Consider the following 25,275-nt stretch of genomic DNA (forward strand, 5'->3'; position numbering starts at 1 on the left):
TCCTTCTCAAGGTGACTCTGGCTTCAGGTCTCTGGAGCTTTGCTGAGAGATAACGAGACAATTGTGCCTATTTCGGCAACTCCCCAGCCTGCAAGGCTTGAAGATAAGAGTGTTCTGAGACTCCCTTCTGACTTTATCCTGCCTGGCGAACGGAGCCGCCCCGCTCTTCCAGATAGGGAGTGAGGATGGCAGACGCCAGGATAATCGGTTTCCCTCTATATGGGATGGTACTCCTGTTTCTGAGTCTTATAAGCTTCCTCTTGTTTTGACATCCTGTTGCCAGTGTCACTGACTTCACATGAAGCTATAGGACTGTTACCTTGAGTCTTCCTGGCGGAGGAGGAGGAGGCGGTGAATGTTGGGGGATCCTGTACTTCTGTACCTCCTTCTCCCACTTTGTTCTCATCAACATCCTCTCCCTTTCTCTTTCCCTTCCTTTTCCTTCTCCATTATTTTTTATTTCTTGTTCAATTCAACCCACTAAGTACTTCAACTAAGTACTTAAGTATCTCAAGCTGGCTTCAGGCTTGAGGTTTTCCTGCTTTGACTGAGTCAACTGGTGTGTGCCCTTAAGCCTGCCCCTGTTATTAGTTTTTCAAGACATGATTTCTCTGTGTAGCCCTGGCTGTCCTGCAACTCACTCTGCAGACCAGGCTGTCCTTGAACTCAGCGATCCACCCGTCTTTACCTCTCCAGTGCTGGAATTAAAGGCCTGTGCCACCAGTGGCCAGCTTTTGCTTTTGGATCACTGGTGTAAATTTCACCGGAGCAGAAAAAGCAAATCATATCCCAGTATTGTTGGGGAGGTCTCATGAGCACCCCAAAAGAAACTTAGGTTCTGCTCTATATTTAAAAAAAAAAAGCATTTTTTTATTATTTTAAACTGTGTGTAGGTGTGTGTGTGTGTGTGTGTGTGTGTGTGTGTGTGTCTGTGCTTACCCAAGAGCCTGTGCCTATGATTAGAGCATCCTGTGGGGACCAGAGGTGTTGGATCTTCTAGAGCTGGGGTTACATCCTGGAGCTGGAGTTCTGGAGGGTGTGAGCTGACTGATACCAGTGCTGGGAGTTGAACATGGGTCTTCTGGAACAGCAGCAAATGCTTTTAAGCCACTAAATTATCTCCCCAGCTCCCCTCTGTCCAGATTTTATGCAAGAAGAATACCGTTGTTTGTCTAAGGCATAGATAATTAGGCTTTATTCACTTTTTTATTTCATCAGAAAAAGTTGGAGTTTATTAAAAACACATTTTTTCCAGCACAGATTTTAAGCACAAGAGAAAGAGAGGCTATTGGGAAGAGAAGATTCATGAGAGAGCACAGGTGTAGGCTTCTCACAGGAGAATAGTGACCACGTGACCAGGCTTTTAAACACAGGGCTCTGATTTCTAATTTAGTGGACTTGCCACAATGTATCCTGCTCTGCTCTCTGGTTTTTTTTTTTCTTAAAGAGGTTGCATTATTTTAAAATGTCTGAATCTGTAAAGACTGGAAAAAAAGTTTGTAAAAATATTTTCTATGGTGGTGTTATTAATGTGTGATTTTTGAGGATGAAGGAGAAAGGAGAGCCCGGTGGCTTAAGGGTGATGTGTTTGCATCAAGTTGGCAAGGGATCAGTTGTGTTAGATTGTTTTATGTCAACTTGACACAACTGGGGTCATATGAGAGGAGAGAACCTCGAATAAGAACATGCCTCCACAAGATCAGGCTTCATGCAAGCCTTTTCTTGATTGTAACTGATGAGGAAGGGCCTAGCTCATTCTGGGTGCCATCCCTGGGCTGGTGGTCCTGAGTTCTATAAGAAAACACACTGAGCAAGCCATGGAGAGCAAGTCAGTAAGCAGCATCCTCCATGACATCTGCATCAGCTCCTGTCCCCAGGTTACAGACCTGTTTATGTTCCTGTCCTGACTTCCACTGGTGATGAACAGTGATAATGAGGTGTAAACCCAATAAACCCTTTCCCCCCCACAACTTACTTTTTGTTCATGGTTAGGTTAGGAAACAGAGGCAAGTGGATCTCAGAGTTTGAGGCCAGCCTGGTCTACAGAGTGAGTTCAAGGACAGCCAAAGCTAAATAGAAAAACCCTGAATTGGACACCAGAGAAGCATTTTATATATGTATGTGTGTATATGTATGTATATGCAGGCATGACACTCACATATATAAAACACACCCACGTAAATTCCCTTTAAAAAACCTCCTGTTCCCAGTATCTTTGTGCTGTACTGAAATGTAGATTAGCTTAGAAACCAGGACAGCATGCTCCTTCGTACCTTAACTCCCTCGTCCCCAACTGTTGCAAATACAGTGAATATTAATTTGGTCCAAATCAGCAGAGAGCAAGGGAGAGCACACCAGACTTCGGGTCTGTTTGGACTGTGTGCTTCACACTTGAAACCTGGGGCAGGTAAGTCCCTTGGTATTTCTGAGTAAATGTCCTTTAACTCTTGTGGGGGGTAAATCATACAGCACAAAGATTGCTGTATAAAAGTGCTTCAAAACAATTTTTAAATTGGCTTTGGTTTGGTTCCTAAAGAATTTGTACAGATTCTAGAAGCTTCCCTTTTGCAACACCCCTAGTTTGCCTCTCTTCAGTTCTCCCTCAGTGGCTGTCACTTTAGCTTCAGGCTTAAGCTCCTCTGGGAATTGAAGTCATTCCAAGTGTCTTCTTGTCCTGTGACTTCTTTTTCTCGTGCTCAGAGTCTTAATAGAGGACTGGGTATACTGTCAGCATGTATGGAATTCATTGCTATGAATCCATAGGAACTCAGTGCAATTCATTGGTAGCTAAAAATAACCCATAAAAAGATGATGACAGTAACTTCTTGACTTTGTGATATTATATATTATAGTTTTGGATATCATTGGTTAGCTAATGCTAACTTTATATATGGACTATGTTGTTGAGCCCACGCAAGCTCACTTAGGATGAAAGACACAACTTCAAGCAAGTCAGAAGTGTCAATGGGATGGCATAGTGTGTGGTAGTCTCTGTACTGAATCCTCTAAGTGTCTAAGGTTAAAGGACAGGCCCTTTGTAGGTGGAACTGACAGTTTTCTTTCTTTCTGACAGTTTTCTCTTCAGTCTGACATGGCAGAAAAACCAATTTTCACATCGGTGCAAACACCTGGCAAAGAAGATCCAGTTGAGTAAATCTCTTGTTTATCACGAGTGCACTATGTACTTCTATAAGGAGTTTCAAAGTAACTGACCTGGGTAGATTTACGGCTGGACAGCAGAAGAGGCTTGGTGTCTTTGGAAACTGACGAACCCTACTATTGGTTAGATGTAAATGGAAATGGTAGCTTAAACAGCTGTCAGAGTCTTGTGACTTTGTTGGGGTGTGTGTGTGTGCGTGTGGTGTGTCTGTGTGTGTCTGTGTGTGTGCACACTCGAAAAACATTCTCATTTAAAAGCAAAGGAGACTAAGTCAATATGTAAAGTCACTCTAGGGGGTGTTATTAGTTTTGCAGAGACCCACTCACTGTTCCGGGCTATTCATATTGTCCCCAGCTCCGCACTCTGCAGATGGGAAAGCCAAGGGAAGGAGGCCCTGTTACAGCAGTGTGGGATCAGCCTCTCCCTAAAACCAGGAGCTTCTAGTTAAGCAATCTCCAGTCAGATGACTAGCTGGAAAAGAATTTCTCCCATGCTGTAGTTTGTTTCTTCACTTGACAATCATTTCCTTCTCTGTGCAACAAACTTCTAATTTACTGAAACCCTATCCATCAATCTGCCTTCCATGGCTCTGGTATTCTGGGACCTTGTTGCCAAAAGTAGTTGCATGAAATGACTTGTAACATCTCTTTCCCGATACCCCAGCTGGCTTTCTGAGCGGCCAGTCCTAAAGTAAATCAGTCCTCATTTACCTTACACGGCACAGATCAGTTTCCGAACTGCAAGAAGCTCTCCGTGGATCAGTGGGTTTGTAGCAGATGTTTTCCACCAAGGGAAGACTGTGTTTCAAGGCTGAGTTGGTGTACTACTGCTGAGGGGGGCTTCCAGTAACAAGAAAACCAGGAGTTCTGACTCCTAGAGAAACAAGTTCAGGGGTCTTCTCAAAATAGCTCCCCATGATGCTTATATAAGTATCATCTTAGAGAATATAGAACTTCTTTTTCTGTTTTATTGAGATAGTCCTGGATGTCATGGAACTCACTCTGTAGACCAGGCTGGTCCCAAACTCAGAGATCCGCCTGCCCCTGTTTCCTGAGTGATGGGATTAAAGGCCCAGGCCACCACGCACCTGGCTCAAGAACAGAGAACTTCCTCAGAGCCAGTTTCTGTGAGGATCTCATTGCCACTGTCTGAAGAGAGCATTTCAGCACAGCATGGTTCCTGTGAAGGGTCCACTTAGGTTCTCTCTCATGTCTGACCCTGTACTCTGTTAAATGGCTGTATAGTTCTGGCGTTCCCTTCATTCCACTGTCTAGGGTCTTTTGAGTTTCTCCCAGCTTGTCTGAACTTTTGGGCAGACCATCCAGGTGTTTTAATGAGTAAAAGCTAACACTGGTCGAACTATCACAGTCCCATCTTAATCCAGTGCTCACAGATGGAGCCTCTGAATCAGCTACAGGGTTAGAAGATCTGTGGCTACAGTCCAGTGTGTAGTTCCTACTACCAGCCCCACCCAGGTTCTCTCAGATCTGTGGATGAAACACACACACACACACACACACACACACACACACACACACACACACAAGCTTATTTCTGATATGCTTTAGCTCAATGGCCAGACTCTTCTAAGCCTTCCTCGTCCATCGCATCCATCTTTTTGCTCCCAGCTCAGCATCCTAAATCTTCTTTCAACTTGGGCTGCTCAGTTACCTTTAGTCCTTGCTCAGCACCTGAAATCTGCCCTCAGATTAACTGCATTTCAATCTCCTGCCTGCTACCCTAGGCCCAGACGGGGAAGTGGCCAATGGCCACTCCAACCAAGATCTCCCATAGCTTGTGGCTCTTTCTCGCTCCAAAGCATGGTACAATCTTTTTCCTCCCCTGTGTCTCCTAGCCTGCCTGCAGGAAAACTGAAGTCTTGCCCATTCCACCCAGCTCACTGGCTGCTAGCATCTTTTTTGATCGGTCAAGAACCAACTGGGGAACAGGACCTTCAGTGTTTACTATTCGCTATGAGAGCGTTAGAACGAACACCCCCTGCAGACTTCCATTCTATCACCTGGAGACTCATTGCAGGGATTAATCTCTATATAGTTCCTTATATGGTGACCCCAACCATAAAATGAGAGCAGAGTAAATAGACCTGATCAGTGGATGCATGCATGACGTCCAGTGATTTATACAATTAACGTGCATTAGCACTTAGAAATGCTGTAATGGGGGCTGGAGAGATGGCTCTGCCTGTCTCTCAAGCTCTGAGATTAAAGATGTGTACCACCACACTTAGTGAAGATTTCTTTACTATAGAGATCTCATGTTTAGGCTGGTTTCTAAATCACTATGTAGCCAAGGCTGGCCTGTAGCTTTGGGTCTTTCTGCTTTGATTTTCTGAGTGCTGGGAACACAGTTGTGTACCACTATATACACCTTAGGTTCTCCTACTATAACTACACACTGAGTAGTATTAAAACTTTCATTCTTTCTATTTATTTATTAATTATATGTAAGTACACTGTAGCTGTCATCAGACACACCAAAAGAGGGAATCAGATCCCATAACAGATGGTTGTGAGCCACCATGTGGTTGCTGGGATTTGAACTCAGGACCTTTGGAAGAACAGTGAGTGCTCTTAACCACTGAGCCATCTCTCCAGCCCTTAAAACTTTCTTTTAAGGCAGAAAAGCCATTGCTATTTTAGAATAATACCCTGGGGTTTCTCATGGCATTTTCTTCTCTTCACTTTCTTCCTTACGTTTTAGAGACATAGCCTCTTAGAGTGTGATCAGAGGTTGATTCAATTATTTATAAGATGAACATCAGCATCGTTGTGAGTTTTTTTCCCCAAATTCTCTTTGTACATTTGCATTGTGCAGACAATAGAGGGATAACCAGTCCTGATCTTTTTAAAAAACATAACCCATGTTGTCTTTTCAAATGATGTTATTTCTGAATCTAACGAGAATCTTTTTGTTTCTGTTCTAAGCAAAAGGAGAACATTCGCTGCTTAACCACTCTTGGGCATTTTGGATTTGAATGTTTTCCCACTCAGCTGGTGAACAAATCGATCCAGAAAGGATTCTCTTTTAACATTCTCTGCGTGGGTAAGCGCCAGACACTGCATTATATTATCATTCCATTTGTCTCTTACTCATTAAATGGATACCAAGCAGCATAATAATAAATATTAAATGATGTTAATTTAAGACCATTTCTTCATATATACATTGTTTTTGTTCCTTCTCTTAGCTGCATTGTTTAAGTATTTAAGAACATTTCAGCCTCACCTGGTGGCAAATTTCTTTTAATCCCAGCACTTAGAAGGCTGAGCAGATAGATCTCTGTGTGTCTTAGTCAGTGTTCTGTTGCTGTGAAGAGGAATGGTGCCCACGGAAACTCTTACAAAGGGAAGCATTTAATTAGGGCTTACTTATAGTTCCAGTGGTTTAGTCCATGATCATGTTAGTGGGGAGTTTGATAATATGTAGGCAGACAAGGTGCTGGAGAAGTACCTGAGAGTTCTACATCTTGATCTACAGGCAAGAGATAGATAGATAGATAATTAGAGGGGGGGGGCAGACACACAGGCAGGCAAGTAGACAGGCAGACTTGGGCCCAGTTTGGACTTCTGAAACCTCAAGGCCTTCCCCCAGTGACACACCTCCTCCAAAAAGGCCACAATTCTTTTCAAATAACGCCACTCCCACTGAAGCTGGTGATTGAGGTTCAGCATATTCTTATGCCTCTGCCGTGTTGCATTTATGTTCCCTACAGGAGAAACTGGAATTGGAAAATCAACCCTGATCAATACACTGTTCAATACGAATCTGAAAGAGGCAAAGTCATCCCATTTCTACTCGAAGGTTGGACTGAAGGTGAAGACATATGAACTTCAGGAAAGAAATATTCCACTGAAATTGACTGTTGTCAAGACAGTTGGGTATGGTGATCAGATAAACAAGGAAGCCAGGTTAGTAGTTTCTTACTTTTTTTAAATTAAATTTTAAAGTCAGCACAAAAGGCAAATTTGAGCTTTATGATGATGTGTTTTCTTCTTTTTAAAAATGGGATAGAGATCACTCTTTTTGCTTGTTTTTTTTTTTTTTTTTTTTTTTTTGAAACAGGGTCTTACTAAGCAGTACTGACTGGCTTGGAACTCATTATATAGATTGAGGCTGACCTTGAACCCACAACTATCTGCCTACCTCTGCCTCCCAAGTTCTGGGATTAAAGGCATGTCCCATCACACTTGGCTTGAAGCCAGCTAGCTCTAAAAATTAGTATTTTTTTTCTTTTACTGAGAAGACTAAATGAATACTATTATTTTGCCATTTCAGGACAAGTTTTGGACAAGGCAGAAAAGGCTGAAGGCACATGGCGTTTTGCTTTACATAGTTATTTGTAGAAAATGAACATGATTTTAGAAACCAGCTTAGCTCTGCACACTTTGTTCTATGGTAAAATAAGACCCACAGCGTGTCTTCTATTAGTTGCTGCAATCCACTGTAATAAATCACACTAAGCCGATGCTCCAAGCCACAGAAACCTATTCCTTCATACTTCTGCAGTCCAAAATTTCAGAATCAAGGTGTCAGACCTGGTGTGCCTGGAGCAGGAGGATTCGCTGTGGGATTTTGACTAGTCTGGGCTACTGTCCTACTTTGGTTTCTATTGCTGTGATGAAAAATCATGACCAAAAGCAACTTGGGCAGAAAAGGGTTAATTTGTGTAGCAGTAAATATTGATAAAGGTAAAAAGTTCACCATGCCACAGTCCCTCCCGTTACTCTCTGCCTCCATGGCTAGCCCCATGCAGTGGTCACCTATCGTATGGCTCTTTCCTCACATTCTCTGCCACCACCCTCTGTGGTTATTGACACAATTCTCAGTAACCCGACAAAAATCAAAACTCTTGAAGCTTGTAATTTATCAATCAGATTTAAACCAGTAAATTCTCACTCCACAAAATGTCCCCACAATAAACTCAGAGCTAATTGATATTGATTCAAACTTCCCATCTAGATAAGACAAATTGTCCTGTAATAATCCATCCCTTATAAGATATTCATAGCTACCTGTGGCTATTGAAAGCCACACGGGGGTGGGTCATCTTCCTCCTCCTCCATCTTGGTTTCTTCTCTCTCTTCTAAATCTCCAGCCTCTCATAAAAAACCTTTGCAGCCCCCTTTCTTTCTTTCTTTCTTTCTTTCTTTCTTTCTTTCTTTCTTTCTTTCTTCCTTCCTTCCTTCCTTCCTTCCTTCCTTCCTTTCTTTCTTTCTTTTTTACTGCCCAATTACAGGCCTTGCCTTACCTTGTGCCTGCCTTCACCTGCATATAGACATCAATCCACAAGTCTGGCATACACAGCCCAGGATATAGTCCATTGTGGGGAAACCAACCTGGATTCAGGAATTGAAGCAGAAGCCACTGGAGAATAATGTTCACTGGCTTGCTCTTTGTGGCTTGCTCAGCCTGCTTTCTTAATACCATCCAGGCACTGCCTGCAGTGAACTCTGCCCTCCCACATTGATTATTAGTTTTAAAATAAATGCCCTGCAGACTTGTGCTTTGTTAGTTGAGGTTCTTCTTGAAGGACAACTATCACTGGAGTGAAGATGTGGTCAGAAGGTCTCCATGACCTTTTCTGAAATTTCTGTTTGATTCTCGTTTTTTCCCTTGAGCCTGGGATTTACTATGTAGCCTGGGCTAGCTTTGAATTCACTAAGTATTCCAGGCTAGTCCTCCTGCCCTAGCCTCCTGGTGTCAGGATTACAGGAATGTGCCACTACGACCAGCTTTTGAATTTTAAAATTACATCTGTAATCCCATTTCCCCTAAGATAAAAATCACACTCTTTGGGGATTATGACTTGGATATCGTGCCTTCTACTAACTGAGTCCCACTCCTGCCCCTGGACCTAAAATTTTATGGCCATGAAATGCATCAATTTTACCTGGTGACAAACTGTTCAGAGCATACAGTGTGGATTATCTCATAGTAAGATATCAGAATTTGATTTTATTAATGTTATGCTAAATGTTTAATTTTTTTTTTTTTTTTTTTTTTTTTTTTTTTTTTTTTTTTTAGCTACCAGCCAGTAGTTGACTATCTGGATGCTCAGTTTGAAGCTTACTTCCAGGAGGAGCTGAAGATCAAGCGCTCCCTAGCTGACTATCAGGATTCTCGCATCCATGTCTGCCTTTACTTTATCGCCCCCACAGGACATTCCCTCAAGTCCCTGGACCTGTTAACGATGAAGAAAATTGATAGACGGGTGTGTGAGAACTGCATGAATCTCTTCACAGTTCAACGTATCTTGAAGCATGTACACGTATATTTATGTGCATATATTTGAATATTTTTCCTGTTGCTCTTGAAAGCATTTGAATGGATTTTTCTAGGACATTCCTAACAAAATGCCATTGAGTGGATGGTTTAACACCCCCTTGCTTTCCTCATGTGACCTATCTTCTGGTGTCTGTATGCACAACATTCTTTCTTTCTTTCTTTCTTTCTTTCTTTCTTTCTTTCTTTTTTTTTTTTTTTTTTTTGAGACAAGTCCAGGCTGCCCTCGAACTTGCTACGTAGCTAAAGTTGGCTCAAACATCCTGATTTTTCTGCCTCGGTTTTTCAGTGTTGGGATTTAAAGCATGCACCACTATACCAGGCCATGTTTCTCCTTCTTGTAATGTTGGTAATCTTTCTGGATTAGAGCCCACTGCAACAGTCTAACCTAAGAGTTTCTATTTACAAGTCCTGATACATTTTGAGAGATAGACGGTTAAGACACCAATATATAATATTTACAGGGAGGGAAACTTAACATTTGATGGAATTCATCTTTAGCTATCATTCCAGGTAAAATTAATGAAAACAATGACTGCTTGGAGCATGAGGATGCATTCCTGTAATGTCAGCATTTACAGGGTTGAGACAGGAGGATGGCTGTGAGTTTGAGGCCAACCTGGACTACAGTAGTCTTCAGGCAGCCTGAGTTGCAGGATGAGACTTTGTCTCAAAAACCAAACCAAACCAAAACAAACCAAAACAAAACAAAACCCCAAAGGCAGCAATAACAAAACAAAACAAAACAACGAGGATAACAACAATGTTACATGTTTGGTTAAAAAAAAACACTAAAATAAAACTTAATTTTTTTCCCTGTGACTAAATTCTAATCAGGTGACAGGCATTTGTATACATTTTAAAAATTGATTTTACTATATCATACTACAAGATAATCTTATGAACCCTTTGACTGGTTCCATTGATCAAATGAAACATGAAGTTTTTCTGATTCTGGTTTCAAATTCTCTCAGAGGAGAGACTCAGAGTACAGGTCACACAGGTAGCTCCGCCTGCTATAGAGAAAGAGACCCCAGACAAAACCTGGGGGGATACTAAGAGACGTGTGAACTTGCTTTCTTCATAGAGGGGCTTGATTTGTAGCTCAAGTTGTTCTAGAATTGATGATCTTCCTGCCTAGCCTCCCAGGCGTTGGGATTACAGGTGCGACCATACAAGATCGGACTTTCTTTGACAGACATCTTGTTTCCAGGGGTTTAGAAGATTAGCATTTTTATGAGTCTCTGGTATAAGGACAAGATAAGATCCTTGCTTTAGGTGCCAGAACCAAAGGCTCAGTTCTTGAGGGAGAGGGCATCCCATCCTGCAGGTGAGGAACGGAGGGGCTCTAGGCTCATGCCCATAACATGGATCTACAGCCACAAGATGTATGTGACTTTCCCTCTTACATAGAATGGACTGCAGGAATGGCCAGGTCCTTAACAGCAACATGACCCTGTACTTCTGCTCCAACATATTCAGCCTGTTCTCCAGTTTGCACAGAGGCCCATGCTGTGTGGAAGAATTAGTTGAGGGCTAGGTTCATCTTATTCGTAAGGATGGGTATATAACAGATGATGGCTGTTTCATCTCAAGTTCTCTCAGACTCTTTAACACATTAAAGTTAAAGTTTTCATCTGTTTCTATAAGACCATTAAGGTTTTTTCTTTAATCTTAAAAATGACCATTTTATAACCATGTATGAAGACGCATGCTAACCTGCTCATAGCTTTCTCAGATTCTCCTCAAGGTCAGAACTCATACCAGAATATATTCATTTCTAAATTTGACTTTCATTTCCAATCTCCAGTGCTTGAATTTATTGTGAGTATGTATTCTCATTGAGTTAACTATATTACATGTCAAATATAATATATATTATGATATATAATATTATCTATTGTATATGATATAATATAGTTATAATATAATGTATATTATACATTTAGATTAAATTCTGTTCATTTATTTTTTTCTACTCATTTATTAGATCCAACCTCCCACCCCCAGTTTAGCATGTTTGGAAAATCTGGGATTTGCCCAAGGATTTAAACAAATGTGATTTGAGCTCAAAGCTGATATCTATTCATTTGCACCATGTGATGGACTTAAACATATGTAGCTCTGAATTGGTAGAGCAAAGGTGTATGAAAGACATTGGCTAATACACATTTATGGAGAAACAGTCACATGAATGACCGCTAGGAGAGAAACTCTCTCCCCGCCACATTTTAATGAGAAGTCTTTTCGGTTTGATACGTAAGAGGTCTACAGAACCCTACTGCTTAAATCGTACTAATTCCAGAGGTATGCAGGGCCTGGGAGTTTAAGAAAAGATACAAGATCTTCTAAACCTGAGTTCTGATTTTAAAAAATGAGGGCTCAAAACACAGCTCAAAGGCAGAATGTTTACCTAGAACGGTCAAGGCTTGAGGTTTAGTCCTCGTCACTCCCCTGAACAGGAAAATCTCTGTGGCGGAGCATGATGGGGCACATCTGTGGGTACGCCCAACAACCTTCCCAGAATTCCACGGAAGATGCAGCAGCAGCAGCAGCAGCAACAGCAAACCATACACACATTTTTTTTTTCAGGTGCAGGGGTTAGACAGAAAGACAGTGAAATTTTTATCGCTCGTCCTCCTAACAGGTGAACATCATACCCTTGATTGCCAAAGCCGACTCACTTTCCAAGAACGACCTACAGAGGTTCAAGAGCAACATAATGAGCGAGCTGAACAGCAACGGCATCCAGATATATCAGTTCCTGGTCAATGACGAAGCTACTGCTCACGTAAACAACTCGGTAAGTGTTTATAATATTACCTGCGCTTTATTCTCACTTGTGTCTGACGAGCAATACACTTTTCTTCAAAATACATGGTGGGGAAGTGTTTTGTCCCCTTCTCTCACCTCCCCTCTGTTTCTTCCACTCTCCCTCCTTCCCTTTTCCTCTCTCTCCTCCTCCCTCCCTCCCTCCCTCCCTCTCTCCTTCCCCCCTTCAATCCTTTCTTGGCACGGTTTCATGTAACTCACTTGCCCTTGGATTTACTGTGGCATATATAAGGCTGACCCAAAATCCCTGATTCTCTTAATTTCACTTCCTGAGTACTGAGATTTCTGTCCCAGAGTTGTACTGTAGATGCATCTGTTGGGACTGGAGCTCCCAACTCTACATTTTTATTGGTTGTGGTTTTCTAGAAAGGTCTCTATCCGTTGCAAAAAGAAGCTTCCTTGATGAGGGGGTGAAGACTCTACTTACCTATAGGTATAGGGCAAACATTTAGATGGTAGTTAGGGATTAAGTTGGTTTAGTAAAGTGGTGGCTGTAGCTTCTCTGAGATTCATGATTTCACTGGTCCTGGGTGGTAGGCTTGGTTTCAATGATGAGACATAATTTCCTCTTGTTTATCAGGTCTTTAAGTCCAATTTGAGAGCTGTTGGTTACTGCCAAGGTGTGTGTGCCACTACTGCCCATTTGGGTTATTGTTGCATGATGGTTATTGTAGTTCATAGGCTCCATATTTGAGCAGGGCTTTTGGTTGCTTCCCTCCCTTGGAAACTTGCATGGCACCTTCTTGGAAGCATGAAACCAAGTGCTCAAGGAGGAAGTGTTCAAGGACAATAGAAATAACCTGTAATGTTTTGGGAGTTCTTTGGACAACTCTGACCAGCAACTGAGGAGGTCTTCTCATGCTTGGTGGTTTTTTTTTTTTTTTTTTGTTTTGGTAGATGGTTTTTGGATAGGGAACATTGCCAGCTCAGATGGGAAAATATCATATGTATATTTATGTACCACTTTATGGGCATTATAGGTATTTTTATTATACGTTTACTCTTCTGGGTATTTTATGTGAATGAACCACATGTAGTCTTTTTAATCTATTGTCTTCAACTAGGGTAATGTTTTCAAAATTTCAAAATTGCATCTCTCTCTCTCTCTTTCTCTATTCATTTGGGTTTATTCCATGTTTTGGCTATTATCAGCGATTGTTGTAATAAGCCTTTCTATACAAGTGTTTGTGCTGGTAAATAATTTCTCCTGGGGATATTTCTAGAAGTAGGTTATATAATAACTCTATTTAATCATTTGAAGATCGGCTCTTTTAGTTCCCAAAACACCTGTCCCAGGAGCTTTGATATCATTTCTTGACCTCAGTTCATGTATATACATTTTTAAAAAAATCTGGCTACATTACTTGGTCTGAGTGGGTCCCACTGTCGTTTTGCATCTTGAGTGACTGCAGATGTGGAATGTCTTTCCATGGGTTTACATATGCTTTGATGGCTTCCTAGAGAGAAACACATCTTCAGATTCTTTGTTCGTTTTAGATTGACATTTTTAAGTTCTAAGGGTTCCTTATAGGCTCTCATTCCATGTCATTCTTTCCTGTCATGCTGTGATACAGCCGAAATTATTCCACTCACTGATCTTCTTCTACACGAACCTCTAAGTCACCTCCTTCCCAGACTCCATTTGGCACTGTGATACATTTAAATTAAAAAAATATTTTTGCAGTAGTGTGCATTGAACCTTGAGCTTCACACATGCTAGGCAAGCAAGCACTGGCTGCTCACCTCACCTCCATCCCAGCCTGAGACAGAAAGATTGACCTTCCTTTTTCCTTCCTTTCTTCTCTTTCTTTCTTTTTCCTTTTTCTCCCCCCTCTCTCCCTCCTCTTTCCCCCTCCCTCCCTGCCTCCCTTCCTTTTTTCTTTCTTTTCTTTTCCTTTTTCTTCCCCTCTCTCCCTCCTCTCTCCCTCTCCCTTTCTGCCTCCCTTCTTTTCTTTTTCTTTCTTTCTTGATAAGGTTTCTCTGGGTAGCCTTGGCTGGCCTGAAACTTGCTCTGTAGATCAGGTTGGCGTCCGACTCTGAGATTCATTCACTTCTGCCTCCAGAGTATCAGGGTCAAAGGCATGTGCTACCATGCCCAACTCTTGACTTTGCAAAATTCTTATCTGAGAGACTAGGCAGCTCCTGGTTTTCTGTCTGGCATATTTTACTGAACGTTATGTCCTCCAGCAAAATTCACTTGAACATCTTAGTATTTTATGTACATGTGTGATTTGACTAAATGTCTGTCTGTGTACCCATGGCCTGGTGCCCATAGAGGCCAGAGGAGAAGATCAGATCTTTTGAAACCAGAGTTACAGATGCTTGATTGTGAGCTACTATTTAGGTGCTGGCAACTGAGCCTGGGTCCTTGGGAAGAGCAGATTGTCCTCTTAACAACTAACCCATTTCTCCAGCCCTATCCAGCTCTATTTTGCAGCAAGTCTTATTTGTCATTGAGTGTGTATATCAGGCTGAAGAGATGGCTCAGGGGTTGAGAGCACTAACTGCTCTTCAAGAGGTCCTGAGTTCAAATCCCAGCAACCACATGGTGACTCACAACTATCTGTAATGGGATCTGGCACCCTTTCTTGGCATATGGGCATACACGCAGGCAGAAGACTGTATATATAATAAATACATGTTTTTTTTTTAAATGAATGCATATATCAACTATGTTTTCTTGATCCTCTGACCCATCTGTGGACATCTTTCCTAACTTGCTGTCTTAGCTATGTCATTATATAAATAATGACACAATAGGTGTAAATATTCAGATGCTTATTTATTGTACCAATATTTTTCTTTTGTGCATATAGCCAGAAATGGGATAGTTGAACCATAACATCGATCTGGATCTATTTTAGATTTCATATTAAAAAGTTTTGTTAATTGTATTGATTATTGACTCATGTTTATGTGGTCTATGTGGGTTGTGTGTGTGTGTATGTGTATACAAATGCACAGATGTCATGTAGAAGTCAGAGGACCATTCGAATGGGCTAATTCTCCCTTTCCACCATGTGGGTCCTGGGGACAGAACTCTACTCCTCAGGAGCACATGCCTTTATCTGCTGAGCTATTTTTCCATCTCATCATCTCAATTCAAAAGCTCTTTTGAGGGGCAGGAGAGATGGCTCAGCAGTTAAGAGCTCTGACTACTCTTCCAGAGACCTGGGTTCAATTCCCAGCAGCCACATGGTGGCTCACAACTATAACTTCAAGATCTGACACTGTCACAGACACACATGCAGGCAAGCCCACCAATGCACATAAAAATATAAATGATCAAAGAAAGCACAAGCAAACAAAAAGCATTTTTAAAAGTTCATCTGAGTTCATTTTTAGTTGACAAAACCACAGAGTCATGTATGAATGGGATACCATGTAGCATGTATGTATATGTTGCACAACATTTGTATCTAGTTAGGCATATTTGTGGCAGAAACTTCTTTCAAAAGACTCCCTTTCAGATTTTCGAAATATACAATGTGTTCTTGACATGTAAACTAACTCTATTCTGCAAAAGCACCATAGAATTTATGCAGGCATATACATGTTCATGTGAGCAGGCACATTGTGTGTGTGTGTGTGTGTGTGTGTGTGTGTGTGTGTATGCACATGTGGAAACCAGGGCACAACTTGTGGTGTTGTTTCTCCATTGTCTGCCTTTTGTTTTTGAGACAGCATCTCTCAGTGGCTGAGATCTTACCATGTAGGCTGAGGTGGCTGACTGGCAAATCCTTGGGATCCATTTGCCTGTTCTCTTCCCTAGTGCTGAGATGACAAACATGTGCCACCCTGCCTGTTTTTCTTACCAGATTCAGGTCCTCAAGCTCACACAGGAATCACTTGATGAACAAAGCTATCTTCCCAGCCCTCCTGAAGACATACACAACATTGTCTATTAGCATACATCACGCCATGTATTCATTAAACAACAATAATAACGAAACTACGACTACTAACAAGTGCATTGTAAGATAGAATCTCAATAGTTAGCCTGGGCAGACCTGGAACTCACTCTGTAAACCAGCTCCAGATCCACCAGCCTTTGCCTTCTTAGTGCTGGGATTAAAGATAGGAAAACCATTAAGCCCTGCTTAATATTTATCTTTAATAGTGTCTTCTGTTAACATACACACCATCATTAAGAATAGTTTTCAGGGGCGGAGATATGGCTCAGTGGTTAAAAGCATTGTCTGCCTTCCAGAGGTTCTATGTACAATTCCCAGCAACCACATGGTGGATCACAACCATCTAGAATGGGATCTGATGCCCTCTTCTGGTGTGTCTGAAGACAGCTACGGTGTACTCACACAAATAAAGCAAATACATTTTAAAAAATAAAAGAGTTTTCAGCCAGGCATGGTGGCGCACATCTTTGATCCCTGTATTCAAGAGGGCTAACTTGGTCTACAGAGCAAGTTCCAGGACAGCCAGGATTATAAAGAGAAACTGTTTTGAAAACCAAAACACAAGAAGAAAAGAAATAGTTTTCATATCAACTCATCAATATTGTCTTTGTTATTTTATTATTTGTAAAGATAATGTGACAAAATTGTAAGTATTAACAGTCTAATTCTTTTTATCTTTGTACTGCGTGCATCAGGATGCCTTGCTTTAAGAAATACTAGGTAGGTAGTTTTTAATTATATGCCAGCCTGGGATTAATGCTTATAAAAATCAATTAGTATGTATTTTCTGCTAAGTATTAAAATCCAACACAGCATAGATTGTGTGGTTAAATGTACAAGACTAGCCTCACCTCTGGACAGAAAAGAGCAACAGAGTAAGCCATATTGTTGGGAGGCAGTTTAACTTGTATCCTTTGTTTATTCAGGGGCTGTTACCCTTTGCTGTGGTGGGAAGTATGGAAGAGGTCAAAGTTGGAAAAAGAATGGTCAGAGGCCGCCATTACCCTTGGGGCGTTCTGCAAGGTGAATATGAGATTGTGTTTCAAGATGATGGAATCAATATGGACTGTCATCAGTACTCTTGATAGCATTTCAATCTGAGCCGGTTTTGATAAAACTCCAGCTAACTTGTAGTTAGCCGTTGCTAATGAGGATCACATATTTCTTCCCTTTAGACTTCTTTGAGTGACTATGATCCCTTCCTATAAGACATTGGTTCTCAACCTTCCTAATGCTGAGACCCTTTAATACAGTTCCTCAGATTGTGGTGACCCCCCCCAACTTCCAAATTATTTTTGTTGCTACTTCCTAACTGTAGTTTTGATACTATTGTAACAGTATAAACATCTGATATACAGGATATTTGATATCCGGCCTCTCTGAAAGGCTTGTTTGACCAACAAAGATTATAGAGCATCTCTGATCCTTCCCTGTAGAAATTAGGGTAGAAATAGCAGCTGACTTAGACCCATAGCTCCCAAGTCTCCGTGTTTAACCAATGGGCCACATGCACATGGTCTCTGTCTTCCTGAAACATGCCATTCACAATGCTGGGACTTGCTTTAACACACATAGAGAATAAATATTAATACCTAAAGGTATCACATGAGCTACTACCTAGATCCATCTGCCCAGCATGGTACCTCCCCAAGTGGGCTAGGGCCCTCCTACATCAGTTAGTAATCAAGAAACTGCCCAGCTGACATGTCCACTGGGGGCAATTCCTTCCCATGTATGTCAGGTTGATAACCAGAGTCAGTCAGACATCACATAGGCTAAATCAATAGGAGAAAGTAATCAGTGAGCTGATGGGTTTTGTTGAAATATACAACAGAGAGAGACAGACAGAGAGACAGAGAGAGACAAACAGACATAGGCTAAATCAATAGGAGAAAGTAATCAGTGAGCTGATAGGTTTTGTTGAAATATACAGGAGGGAGAGACAGAGACAGACAGAGAGAGATAGACAGACAGAGAGACAGACAGAGAGACAGAGACAGACAGAGAGACAGACAGAGAGACAGAGACAGACACAGAGAGACAGAGACAGACAGAGACAGACAGAGAGAAAGACAGAGACAGAGAAAAAGAGACAGTCAGAGAGACAGAGGGAGATGGAGATAGAGATAGAGACAGAGATAGAGAGAGACAGAGACAGAGAGAGGGGGTAGAAATGAATGAGGAAAGCTTGGAGATATGTTGAGAACACCCAAATAATAGAAAGTTTATTTGGGAAAATAAATAGAAACCCTCCACAATGAATTTATTACTGATTTGTTTTTTGACTAGTGGAAAATGAAAACCACTGTGACTTTGTGAAGCTCCGGGATTTGCTTCTATGCACTAATATGGAAGATCTGAAAGATCAAACCCACACTCAGCATTATGAATGTTACAGGAGCAACAGGCTGCAGAAACTGGGCTTCAATGATATGGGCCCAGACAACCAGCCAGTGAGGTGAGTGCAGACATGGCTGCCGGGCAGGAGAGATGGCTCCGTGGTTGGGAGCGCTGTGGAAGAGGACCCAGGGTTCAATTCTCAGCATCCACATGGTGACTCATGATTATCTTCGACTCCAGTCCTAGGTGACCCAACACCCCCTTCTGACTTTTGTGGGTTCTTGGCATGCACAAGATACACATGTGTAAATCAACCCTCACACACATAACATTAAAAGCAAGCAGCCTTAGAAAGAAATTGCCGTTACATATAAGTTGATTATTTAAGATGCCTATAAAGCCACAAGGCATGCTCATTCAAGAACGAGGCTGCGGCTCTTCATGAATTTTTAGGTTTTTAATAGTTTTTGGTTAAAGAGGGTGGTAACTCATGGGAACTACCACCCTGGTGCTCTCCTGACCTCATAGCTAGTTCCATAGTCTAAACATGTGTCTTCCCACAGAGTGTCCTTCACCCCCAGCAACCACTGACTCCCTTTCATACAGTTGGTTGGGGCTCTCAGAAATCTCTGGGGTTTTTAATTGTTATTCTCTTGGGTATGAGATTTTACCACCCTCATGAGGTTACCATCCCTTCCTGAGGTGCAAATACTTTAATTTGGGAGGAATGTCACAACTAGGAGGCACATGCCCTACAATTTGTTGTGGGCTAGAAATTTTTATTGAATGTCTTCCTTAATTTCTCTGTGTCTTTAAAGGCAGGGTCGTTCATTAAATCTGGATTGCAGATTTGGCTAGGTTATCTGGCCAGCAAGCCACAAGGATTGTCGGTAATCTGTTTCCACAGCCCTGGGATTGTAGGCACGTGCTGCTGTAACCTAGCTTTGAAGGTTTTTCATTTGGCTTCTGAGGATCCAAACTCAGATCCTTGTGAGTGTGTGTGGTGGGCCACTTTACCGACTGAGCCAGTGGTTCTCAACTTCCCTAATGCTGTGGCCCTTTAATTCACTTTCCCATTTTGTACTGATTGATGTTGGTCATAGGTGCTGCCATAGAGAGAGAAGCCCATCAAGATGCTAAGCCTTCATTTCCCAAAGGAGCAGAGGAATTCAGTCTCGGAAAAGACAGATTCTCAGCTAGCTCAGTCCAGTCATTCAAACAATTCTACAAGGTTGATCGGGGCTGGGAAAGGTTCCAGCTACCAATGTTATCTTGTCCCTGAGATATCAATGCCTGTGAGAACAGACACCTCACACAAATCTCAGTCCCTTTCGACCATGGCTAGCCGTAATCAAAACTAAGAACTCCGGGTTTGCCAAGAGTGTCTTAGGACCAAGATCTGTGTAGCTGCGAGCTCCCACGTAGTACCAAGCGCAGCCCTCCTAGAGAGATAGTATTCTTCAGTGTTGTCTGATTAACTCTATTGATTAACACCAAACATAGCAAAGGCTTGAAATATCTCAGTCAAAGCCAGACACAAAGCCTTCACTTCCCATCACAGTCACTACAACACTGCGGTGATTTCCCAACCATAAGATGATTTTGTTACTACTTCATACCTGTAATTTTGCTTCTTATGAACTACAATGTAACTATCTGATATGCGACCCCTGTAGGGGTCATGACCCACATCACACCCAACCTTCTCCTTAATCCTAAACTATGTCAAGCGAATTCTATTTTAAAGGGTGCCTTGCTTGCTTTATTTGAATAATTTTGAAAACAGTCTCATACCTTAGTTTTCCTAAAATGCTGTTGTCCAAAAGACAAGAAACACATATAGCAGAGGACTGCCTGATCTGACCTCAGGGGGAGAAGAGGCACCTAACCCTTGGGAGACTCGAGGCCCCAGGGAATGGGAGTCCTGGTGGGGGTGGAGGGTGGAACACCCTCTTGGAGTCAGGGGTTGGAGTGGGAGAGGGGAAGAATGGGATGAGGAACTATTGGAGGGGGGACTGGGAGGGGAGATATGGCTAGATTGTAAAACAATAAATAAAAAGAAACATCTGGATGTGGTAGTATATACCTTTAATCCCAGCACTTGGGAGGCAGAGGTGGGTGAGTCTCTAAACTGAAGGACAGCTTCTTTTGCAGTGAGTTCCAGGGCAGCCAAAGCTTGCATAGTGAGACTCTGCCTCAAACAGAGAGTAGCACAAACAAAAAACATAAACGAAACCACCACTTCCATTACCACCACCACCAACATCACTATGATCACCATCATCACCACCACCACCACCAAATCTCCAGGGAAATAAACCAACTAACTACAGGAATAAAAACTAAAAATCACTGACATGGTGTTTCAAAGTTTAGTGGCCAGTCAGATATTCACATAATTAATGTCTCAGTTTTTACACCTCCTCATATAGAAATTTGGGGCGTCGCTACGCAGAATATTAGTATCACTTTAGTAACAGATTGATGGTCCACAAGCTAATTCACATTAGCGTTTAAAAGTAATTTTTTAACCTTTATTTTGCACGCACCTGTGTATGCTCACTTGGCAGAGGTCAGAGGGCCACCTGCAGGAGCTGGTTCTCTCCTACCATGTGGCTCCTGGATGTCAGCTCAGGTCTTTCAGCTCCGTAGCATGAACTTCGTACCTGCCCTGCCGTCTTCCCGGCCATTTATTAGCATTTAACTGTGAGACGAACAAAGAGCAACTTTCTTGCTTTCAGCTTTCAAGAGATGTATGAAGCCAAAAGACAGGAGTTCCATGACCAGTGTCAGAGGGAGGAGGAAGAGCTCAAGCAGACGTTCATGCAGCGAGTCAAGGAGAAGGAACTGACCTTTAAGGACGCAGAAAAGGAGGCATGTACTACCCACCTCACACCAATTCTCCTCTTCCTGATCCTCTGGGGAGAACATTCTAGAGACTGGTGTATTCTTATTTTGGAAGAAATGTTAAGTCTCTCTAAAAGTAGTTATTCACTGCATAGGCTCTTAACAGCACCTTTATGAAGTTATAGGAAAAAATTATATATATTTTTTTAATTATAAAAATTATATATATATATATAATTTTTTCTGAGCATTTTACGTCTGTCTTTTAAATGCCCCATGTCTCTGATGTAATCAGGAAGGGGCTTCATCCTCCATTTACCCAGCACCTCTACTGCATATAGCTCTCCCAGCATAAGTCGCATGCTGGGAACCCTATAGATTGGGGATTGTCTTAGGGTTTTATTGCTGTGAAGAGACACCATATCCATGGCCACACTGGGGCTTACAGTTCAGAGGTTTAGTGCATTATCATGGCAGGAAGCATGGTAACACACAGGCAGACAGTGTTGGAGAGGTAGTTCCTCTCCATCTTCTACATCTGGAGCTACAGGCAACAGGAAGAAAGAGACGGTGAGTGTGGCTTCAGCATCTGAGACCTCAATGCCCACCCCGTAGTGATGTGCTTCTTCCAATAAAGCCACACCCACTCTAACAAGGCCACACCTCCTAATAGTGCCATTTCTATAGACCTATGGGGCCAGTTTTATTCAGACCACTACAGGGATCTTGAGGACTGCCTCTTCTCCATAGCTCCATTAGGCATTGTCATAAGTGGAGTCCCTCTGTAGCAGCTATAATCCTGTGACAGGACTATGATACCCTTTGAAATCTATGTGACATCTTGATCTCACAGCTCTTGCCTTGTGCATGTGCATAGAATTAGCATCACCAGGTAGAACCCAAGATCTATAATTTTGTACCTTCTAGGGCATCAGATGGAACCATGTCTGGTCTCATTTGATATTGGCTGGGGTTACTAAGGAGAACTGTGGCAGTACACAGCAGTGAATCCCAAGGTTACTGGGACACCCAGATTGCTGCAAGACCTCTCAACCCCCTCAGGGCCATTCTCCATTATATTGATGAATAAAACTGATTTCTAATTATATTAATCTCTTTAGCAAAGGGTTACTTGGACATATCCTGAGAACATTATTCTGAGAACATCCTTATATTGCTGATTTCAGCTTTTGATAATTTCATATTTCTACTTAGTTATGCATTCAATCGTTCATCTCTGCTCTCATTTTTACTATGTGCAGTTTTATAAAAGCCACATGGCACCTTGTGTGCCTTGCTAATTAAATATATCTTCTGCACTTACCACCAAGCCTCATGACCTGAATTCAATCCCTGGAATCTACATTCACACTGTAGCACCATTCACCCAATTGACTAGGAATAATTTAATAAATATATTTTTTACAATAAAAATATAAGAGTAAGCCAGAATGAAATTACACATGCTAAACGGCATATAATCAAGTGAGACTTCAAAATGGACCAGTTGTAATCCAGCAAGGTGGCTCAGCAAGGGTGTTTGATGCTGTGCCTGGTTAGATCCTGGGACCTCCATGGTGGAAGGAGAGAACCAACTGCAAACAAACCCTTGAGAGAATAAAGTCAACCCAAGTTAGTGTAACAAAACTTCCCTTTTAAACTTGCAGGAAAAGCAACTCTGAAACACCCATCTGAATTTTATTCCTGGTTTCTGCTCCTCTTCTGTCTTTAATGCCCACTTTGCTCATCCCTTGGCATCCTATCATATTTTATATAATAATATAAATATCAATATAGTAGGTCCATTAAAATGGCCCATTGCCTAACTCTAGAAACAGAAATAAAAGCCAATTATTAGAATTATTAGAAGCTTAGTTTTAATTTTTTTAAAAATCATTTGACAGTTTTTGGGCTACTCCAAAGGTAATTGCTAAGAACTTCCAAACCTTGAAGAGTAGGGGAACGGTACTCTTACCCCTCTTAAGAGCTTCTGTATTTCTTGTGGAAGCCCAAGGATTTTAAATAAGTTTTTTTTGGGTTATAGTCTGCCTTTTGGATTTTATGAATCTTTGTGACAGCAGGGTTACTGCTCTTTTTATAGTTGCAGGACAAGTTTGAGCACCTGAAGAGAATCCAGCAGGAGGAGATTCTGAAGCTGGAAGAAGAGAGAAGGAAATTAGAAGAACAAATCATAGATTTTTATAAGATGAAGGCTGCCTGTGAGTCAGCACAGATTCAGGTGTGCGCCAGCATAAAGAAGGACAAAGATCGTAAGAAATAGTCTCTTACCGTCCCATCTGATTTCAAAGCCCCATGGTCCTGTTCACAGACTGTGAGGTTGTCTTCATAGCACTTATCTTTGACTGAAATTCTGTTTTCAAAAATGACTTAGCACATGTCATTCTCCACAAGAGCGTCAAATACTTGGGAGGAAGGTATGTTGTTTTTAACAAAATCTCAGTTGTGGGAGGAAGATAACCTTTTTTTTTCTTTTGTTTTGTTTTAAACAAAATCTCAATAGTTTGATATTAACCAATGAAAGCTCAGGAGCCTGAAGCTGAGGTGAAAGGCTGCTTGCTCATTGGGGCAGAGAGAGTACCCAACTGACCTCTCTCTTCAGCTGAAGTGGACCCACACTGAATTTCCCTCTCTCATGCCATCTCAAGAAACTTCCAAACTGAATGCCCCTCCCTTCTACTTCCTGCGCATCTCTTTATCCGTCTTCCTGACTCTCTGTTTTTTTTTTTTTTTTTTTTTTTTTTTTTCTTAATAATCCTATGTTCATTTCCTGTCAATTGGCTGCTTCTTATACCTTCGGACCCATGGTTGACTTTATTTAATCCTGTCTACAATATTCAAGAATGCTCTTGGATTAAAGGTGTGTGCTAAGGCCGAGCCACACCAGAACTAGAAACAGGCTTTCTTATAAATAACACAGTCTTGAGGATTACAGTATAATCGTCTCCTGCAGCACTTTCCTGTTTTTTGTCTAAAAAGGAAAGGCTTTTAACTCTAACACAGCAAAACTGATCGCAACAACGAAGCTATCCTTCCAAGCTTTCTACAGTGTCTTGCTTTTCTACAGTTGTCTTCGGCAGTGTTAGGATTAGATATTTTTGAGTTCAGAGTTCTATAAAATGTTTTTGTGTCAATCTCCTCTGGGCTCAGCAATGTGAACATCCTAGTAGTTTGTAATCTGGAGCTGATCTTTCGGTGATGCTTGTCAGATTAATGGCAGTCCCGATGATGCAGAACACAGCAGTCAAGCCCAAAGGTATCCACTGTTTGCATATCAGGAGCAAGAAGCTTTCATGGGACAAAGCCCCTGGTGGTGTGCCTTTCCAGGGTCCACCCATCATAGCTGAGCAAGATGCTGGGATGTCTTCAAGAAGCTCACTTGCCCACTGCAGCCTTTCCTCCACGGAGTTCACCACAACCCTAACTCTAAGGTGGGTGGGGGTTCCCTTGTTTGGCAGTTTATGTCTTTTTTAGGGCAGAATGTTTGTTTGTTTTTTTTTTTTTTTTTTTTTTTTGGCAACAGAGAAAGTATTATCTTTCAGTTGAAATTAAACTCTTGAAAAATTGAAACTAAATATACCTTAGTATGTTTGGCTAAACATACCTATATTCCCCTTTCTCTTTTTGTATTGAATTGAGGTTTAGGTGTATTTATTTTTAGGTCACAAAGGACATTCACTTTAAATTTCAGCCTGCCTTTTGCAAGCATCTTTTATATTAAAATCACTGTAATTCTTATGTGCCTGCCTCTCAATTGTTGGGATTGAAGGTGTTGAACCACTGCCTGACTATGGATTCCTTGTAATAGTCATTCTCATAGATTGTCCTGGTTTAATTTGTTTTTCCATTTCCCCTTAATTT

General features: G+C 41.6%; 1 protein-coding gene across 1 annotated transcript; it reads left to right on the forward strand.

Annotated features, from left to right (window-relative positions):
* Positions 1-3,091: 3,091 nt before the first annotated feature.
* SEPTIN14 (septin 14) lies at positions 3,092-23,677 on the forward strand (the record flags this gene model as incomplete). Its single annotated transcript, XM_080940589.1, has 9 exons — positions 3,092-3,145; positions 6,106-6,223; positions 6,894-7,089; positions 9,206-9,392; positions 12,111-12,266; positions 17,136-17,232; positions 18,499-18,667; positions 21,291-21,423; positions 23,498-23,677. 9 exons carry the CDS (start codon positions 3,092-3,094, stop codon positions 23,675-23,677), a joined length of 1,290 nt encoding a protein of 429 aa, XP_080796715.1.
* Positions 23,678-25,275: the final 1,598 nt, after the last annotated feature.

This window comes from Micromys minutus (genome assembly GCF_963924665.1).
Source record: "Micromys minutus genome assembly, chromosome: 29".
NCBI classification, from domain to species: Eukaryota; Metazoa; Chordata; class Mammalia; order Rodentia; family Muridae; genus Micromys; species Micromys minutus.